Below are 6,565 nucleotides of genomic sequence, written 5' to 3'. Positions count from 1 at the left end.
CTTCGGGAGCAGCCAACACTACAAGATTCTCAGCACCACCGATGCCACGGTCTAGGTAGAACACCGTATACCTGGGCTAATCCATAACACGACCATCTAGAGCACACAGGTAGGCCTCAACGGGGATGCATAACGTCTGAATGCCATCAGTGCACGAAGAGCAAGGGTCGTCAATATGGTCATTGACCTATACTTTTATTGACAAGGCCGAACTTATATCCTTCTTGTTTAGTAGAATATAGTATAGCACTGATGTGTTCTTCTGGGAATTACGAGTGTAGACGAGCTTGATTGGCCACCCGACTGCCATCCTTCTCCATGGCTTTTGATTTCAAAAGTAATCGATCGTCAGGGCGTGCGCTTTTTGATTGATCTATACACGAGCTGTCGCTGTGAACACGTCGTCACTTCATTTTGTCCGACTAATGGTCGTTGAGTTGGGAACAGTGATGGTGGTTTAACGTAAACTGAGTCCTTCCGAGGACGATGATGTACCCCTAGATGAGGCTAGAATACGATCTTGTGATTGTTCTTGTGACTAGCCAGTCCGCATAATAAAGGCACCGCCATTACTGTTCTTATTACCAGCAGTGACTTTGATTCCACAATGAAAGGTGGCAGCTTTGGTAAGGGTAAAGGGAAGGGTATGAGCGGCAAAGGCAAGGGCAAGGGAAAGGGTATGAGCGGCAAGGGCAAGGGTAAAGGCAAGGGAGGCAAGGGCAAGGGAGGAAAGGGCAAGGGAGGCCATAAGGGACCCGCCAAGGTCATCGTCGAGCCCCATCGCTTCGAGGGTTGCTTCGTATCCCGTGGTAAGGATGAGGCTCTCCTCACCCGCAACATGGCCCCCGGTGAGAGCGTCTATGGCGAGAAGCGTATCACCGTTGAGAAGCCTGTAGAAGGCCAAGACCAGCCCGAGAAGATTGAGTACCGTGTATGGAACCCCTTCCGTTCCAAGTTGGGTGCTACCATCGTCGGTGGTGTTGCTAACATGCCCATCAAGCCTGGCAGCAAGGTCCTCTACTTGGGTGCTGCCTCTGGTACCACCGTATCACACGTCAGCGATATGGTCGGCCCTACTGGATGCGTCTATGGTGTTGAGTTCGCCCATCGTCCTGGCCGTGATCTCACCAACATGGCCAAGAAGCGTCCCAACATCGTAAGTCCTCTAAGGTTCCTCTTTCCTCCTTATCCCCCTTCATCAGGTCCCCATCATCGAGGATGCTCGTCAGCCCCTCCGTTACAGGATGCTCGTTCCCATGGTAGACGTCATCTTCGCCGATGTGGCCCAACCCGACCAGGCTCGTATCGTCGCTGTCAACGCCCAACAGTTCCTCAAGAACAATGGATGGTACATCATCTCCATCAAGGCTAACTGTGTCGATTCTACTGCCGCCCCCGAGGCTGTCTTTGCCAGTGAGATTGAGAAGCTTAAGAAGGACAAGCTGAGGTAAGGACACAGCACGAGTGTGGTTTAGTCATTCCCTGGCCTCTCAGACCCAAGGAGCAGCTTACCTTGGAGCCCTACCACAGAGATCATGCTGTGGTTATTGGTCAATACCGACCTATGAAGCATAAGAAGGCCGAGTAATGCTGTACTCGACTACGCTGTTGTCTGGACACTGAAATCCACTAGTCACTATCTGCAGCCTGGAAGGCGTTGATTTCTTGGAATCTCCGTTAACGGCTAACGTTTCCTCTACCATTACTCATTGCGTGTTGCGTATTACTATTAACAAAGTTATTCACCATTGACAGCAGACGCTATTCTTACGCTATTGACTTATCGTCTATTGAATCGTATGTGGCTCCACGACGTCGTTTCTATGACTCATTGTAGTCATAACGTCCAAATGACGTTACTCCTATTAAATAGGAATAAGAGGATGATGACGATTCGTCTTCATATTACTCGATTTTGACGTCGTAGCCCAATAATACCCGATCATCATAGAATTGTACCCGACTGATATGGTGGTTAAGACGCTTGCGAGTCCGCTCATACCCCCTCCTCCGATGAAACGCGACCGTTACTACAGCGTGCGCGATTGCTCACCATGTGGTGTAGCCCATTAAAATCGTTATAAAATTTGTTCGATTGTCCGTCGGGCTGTCGTCGTTGTTGTTGTGTCGACATCTCTAAGAGCAGTAAATACAGTAACCTTTCCCTGTAAGGATATGGGAGATAACTAAGTAGTCATGTTTGGATATGGTGTATTACTCCACTTGAAAGGAAGCATCATCACACATGTGTAGTCACCAGCAGACTCCTGAGGAGTACCGAGAAGGAGCTTGCCAGGGTAGAGACGAAGAGAGCCAAGGAAGAGGCTAAGCGACAAATTGTAGGAGGCGATGTGGTGGAGGTGTGCTGAATAATATCGCTGCGGTATTATCAGTTTTGATGGTTTTTCTATCGGTTTCTACATCATCGATAAGTTCCTCGCATCCGTTCGTTCCTGTGATCCCGTCTAAGTGGACCAATTCATATGACATATTCATCCAAGGTAAGAAGGCTACTACCTCTGGAGCCCAGCGTGTTGGTGTGGAGCTATCGACTATCTAGCCTTATATTGATGTATTCTGATATGGCTTCTATCCTTATGTTTGGGTTGGTCCTGAACGTGTTGTTATGCTCTTCCTCGGTCTTCCTAAGATCCTCTTCGATGTTCCCTGGAAGCTTCAAGTGCCTTACCCTGGTGAGAGTTGGATCTCATTTACTATGGAGTCCTTGATTATTACTACATGATCAGTAGTGACGAGTGTTTGTAGCTGTCTGTGGTTACTCCACCCTCTGTCGCGCTTATTGTGTTGATAGTAGCTCAATCTAGTAGTCTAGGCGTTTTTGAGTATAAGTTCATGTCCAGAGCAGTAGAGTTGGTAAAGCAATACGCTTCTACTGGGCGTATTAAGGTGAGGTTTGGTGGTAATGTTATTCATATGCTGAGGTTGTGGTGGCAGGTCCCGCAGCCTGGGGATACCGTCCATAATGACAGTTGTGTGCTGTCTATGGATACACCATTGTATCCTGTAGAGGGTCTGTATGTATCGTTGGAGGAAGGTTGGAAGGGGTATGGTAGGCCTTTTCTCGATGTTGATATCAATAACCACGACATAAGCAGCGCATCAGGAGCTGTGGTGTACTTACATATCACCACTAAATTGGTAGTGAGAGCAGCAATAATGGGGTAGAGTACATCAGGATGGTTTAGAGTCTAAAAAAGAAGGATGATGACGAGGAGAAAGAGCCGACCAAGTTGGCTATAGGGGTCCAAGGGGGATTTGATGGTGGCAAGGATTATGAGGAGGAAAAAGTAACGGAGGTGTGGTATGAACTCTCTGTAATTAAGGTTATTTCAGGATTATCGAATTGCAGTAGTCCCCTATTGTAATGGGAAGGTGGATACTGAGTGGTTGTATCTGTCCCTGGACGACCTGTCCGACCTACCCGAGATCGTGGCTGAGGCTGTTCTTGCTATTATCGATCATAAGGGTGCCGAGGATGATGCCGCTGTGATGGCTTGGGAGGCGGGGGAGGAGGAGCGGCCTGTTAGCAAGTACTAAGAAAGGGGGAGAGTGTTTGGATGTGCGTGGTAGGTATGCGGCTGAGCTAGCTCAGGAGGTGCCGGTGAAGAGGATAAGCCCTAACTCGGCTGATTGGTATTGTGAGAAGTCTGGGGATAGGGAGAATCTTTGGTTGAATCTCTCTGATGGATATATAGGTGAGTATTGACAGTGCAGGGGGGGGGTAGTATGCACGTGACATTTTGGGAGCAAATTTCTGTACACTTCTACCCGAGTTCTATAATAAGTGGAGAAACTGCTGAGTTCGGCTGAAGTAACCAGATATATATTCCCCAACACTACGTATTGATTGTCAATTCGGGACTCAATACTTCTCGTATGGACTTTGGAAATACTTGAATTGCGTTGGAGTATTCTGAAATAGAATTGCGTGTGAGGTAGTTGTATGTACCCTGTGGATGACGACGTTGTAATTTTCGACTATGTTGTCCTTAGGTGGCGGTAGGCGTAATTGGGACGGTAGTGGTGGTAGCAATGGGGCATTAGAGCATTATCTTGAGATGAAGGATCAGGGCAAGATGTACCCTTTGGTGGTTAAATTGGGTACTATCACGCCTAAGGGAGTGGCTGATGTATTCTCCTATGCTGAGGATGAGGATACTATGGTCAGTGATCCGTAATAAAGGGCGGTGGGGAAAATACGCAATATGGAAATTCTGAGGAAATTGTTGTTGGTTTTTGTACACTTCTACCCGAATTTGTATGTAAACTTGTATAATTAGTGGGGAAGATCTTGAGGAGCTCAGCTGAGGAAAACCCGCATATAGAGCGTAACCAGTCTCGGAGTATATGTTTGCTCTCTCGTAATTATGGGAGGTTATTTACAAATTCGGGTAGAAGTGTACAGAAACCAATGAGAATATCCCAAAACTTCTGCGGAATTTTCATATTGTCACACCGATTCTAACACTGAATGATGGGTTGTAATGAGGTGGAAGGGGTGATGATATTATTATTGTCGTTCTCCTATAGGAAGCTGGCACAGCATCTGGAGCATTGGGGGATCGACGTGATGAAGATGTCTAAAACGGATAAGTCTATGGCCGAGATGGAGGTTGAACTCAACAAGGAGTTTGCCTTTGATCGGATTACTGAGGCTGGCAAGGAATTGGATAGAGTGCGAGGCCCGGGTTTGGTGGGGCTTCGGAATCTCGGGAATAGCTGTTATATTAATAGCTTCTTGCAGCTGATATTTAGTGGTAGGAGTAGTTGAGGGGGAAATTGTGGGAGGAGTGGTATGGTATTGTTGTTGTCAGGCAGTGTGGAGGCTTTGAAGAGGAGGTATGTGGATGAGAATGGTGTGTTGAGGAGGAGTATGGCTCAGAAGGGAGCGGTAGTGATATGCTGCACTTGATCATGACTTGTATGATAATATGGTGCTCAGTTGGATAATGAAGGGAGCCCACAGAGAACTGTGTTGGAAGTGGCTAAGCTGACCAACGCCCTCAATGGGACGAGGTACTGTCCTCCGATACCACAGGGAGAGGAGGAAAGGAAGTTGGACCCTTTTAATGGTATCATGAACGATTATACAGGGGTGAAATATTCCGATGGGTGTACTGTTAGGTATGTTGGCACCAGTTAGTCTACGGAAGCACTTTGGCAAGGGTCATCCCGACTTCTCGACCTCATCACAGCAGGATGCAGCGGAGTAAGGGTTGAGAAGTAGGTAAGGTGTGGTATTGAATTTACGTGTAGATATCTGCTTTATTTCCTGGACAAGTTGGATCGAGCGGAACAAGCTTCAACAAGCTCGGCATCCTTCCATGATGGCTTGACTCTGAGTAGTGATGAATTTGGTTATGTTATAGAGGACCGGTTAGAGTGTACTAAATCTGGGACTGTGAGGTAGGTCTTCTCGGTCTTCGCTGAGTATTGTAGGGTATTCATATTAAGGTACTCAAGACGGCGGGAGAATCTATTCCCCTTGGTAGTGAGCATGGATGATGCTGTTGGTGACCATGGATCGGGGACCAATGAGGGTAGGGGTAGATGGTGGTGCCTATAGTAGTAGGGCTGGCTGGGCTTAGGGGAGGCTAAGAGGCTGAAGACTGATGATGATAAAGAGGAGGAGGAAGGGTCGTCGCCGCCTCCAGTGGTGCCCTTTGAGGCCTGTTTGAAGAGGACCATGGCCCCTGCTAATGTGGAGGGTTTCCGCAGCCCGGCTTTGGTAGTAGCTGGGTTATGGTGTAGTAGTGATGGTTAGTATGGTAGGGAGGAGAGTTGGTCACAGCAGTGAAGAACTTCACTTTCGTCACGATGCCGCAGTACTTGGTGGTACAAGTGTCGAGGTATGATGTGAGAAGTGGCGGAGGTGTGGTATGGAATTGCAGATATTATGTGGATCCATCATGGCAGTTGGCTAAGCTCAACTGTTCGGTACCTATGCCGATGGAGTTGAACATGGAGCGGTATCATAATAAGAGCCCAGGCATGCAACCAGGCGAGAAGCCCATGCCCGATTCGAACCCGGGCCCGACAGCTACTACTACTACAGTGGTAGAGGCTGATGAGGAGATAGTGGTAATGCTGATGTCCATGGGATTTGATATGGACCAGTCTAAGAGGGCATGCTTAAAGGTTGGCAATAGGTAGGAGGGAGAGGGAGAGTTCTCTACTATGGTGTGGACCAAATCGGTTTTTGCTATACCCATCAGCTGATAGTAGCTGATCGGCATGAAAATAATGTGTATTCATTGACAGCGTGTTGGATGGGTTTTATGGTAAGAGTACAATATCGATAGTATGAGGAGGTTGTCAGTTCCGCCGACGCTGCCGCCTCATGGTTGATGGAGCATATGGATGATCCACCTACTCCTACTAATGCTGAGGGAGAGGCCACTACTATAGAGGACAATGCAGATGCTGTGGTTATGCTTACCTCGATGGGCTTCAGTGATAGGCAGGCTAAGGCGGCTCTTAAGGCTACTAGTAACAATGTGGAAAGAGGTACTAGTAGTGGTAGTGGTAGTGTATGGTATAGTCT

General features: G+C 47.8%; 2 protein-coding genes across 2 annotated transcripts; both read left to right on the top strand.

The window, feature by feature from the left end:
* The first annotated feature begins 420 nt into the window (after positions 1 to 420).
* Positions 421 to 1,701, top strand: Pmar_PMAR009501 (RNA methylase, putative). Its single transcript, XM_002786793.1, has 3 exons — positions 421 to 1,156; positions 1,203 to 1,447; positions 1,495 to 1,701. Exons 1-3 carry the CDS (start codon positions 608 to 610, stop codon positions 1,586 to 1,588), a joined length of 888 nt encoding a protein of 295 aa, XP_002786839.1. The 5' UTR covers positions 421 to 607; the 3' UTR covers positions 1,589 to 1,701.
* A 1,140-nt stretch (positions 1,702 to 2,841) lies between these two features.
* Pmar_PMAR009500 (ubiquitin carboxyl-terminal hydrolase A, putative) lies at positions 2,842 to 6,528 on the top strand (the record flags this gene model as incomplete). Its single annotated transcript, XM_002786792.1, has 16 exons — positions 2,842 to 2,907; positions 2,956 to 3,159; positions 3,207 to 3,308; positions 3,355 to 3,551; positions 3,592 to 3,716; positions 4,015 to 4,195; positions 4,552 to 4,778; positions 4,836 to 4,892; positions 4,977 to 5,093; positions 5,146 to 5,230; positions 5,278 to 5,427; positions 5,476 to 5,534; positions 5,610 to 5,768; positions 5,816 to 5,870; positions 5,913 to 6,170; positions 6,341 to 6,528. Coding segments are annotated over exons 1-16 (2,218 nt in total), but the record flags the coding sequence as incomplete, so codon positions are not given.
* Between the last annotated feature and the right edge of the window lie 37 nt (positions 6,529 to 6,565).

Source organism: Perkinsus marinus (assembly GCF_000006405.1).
Source record: "Perkinsus marinus ATCC 50983 genomic scaffold scf_1104296931140, whole genome shotgun sequence".
NCBI lineage: Eukaryota > Perkinsozoa > Perkinsida > Perkinsidae > Perkinsus > Perkinsus marinus.
Note: the sequence above shows the minus strand (reverse complement) of the source record. Positions and strands in the feature narration are given on the sequence as shown.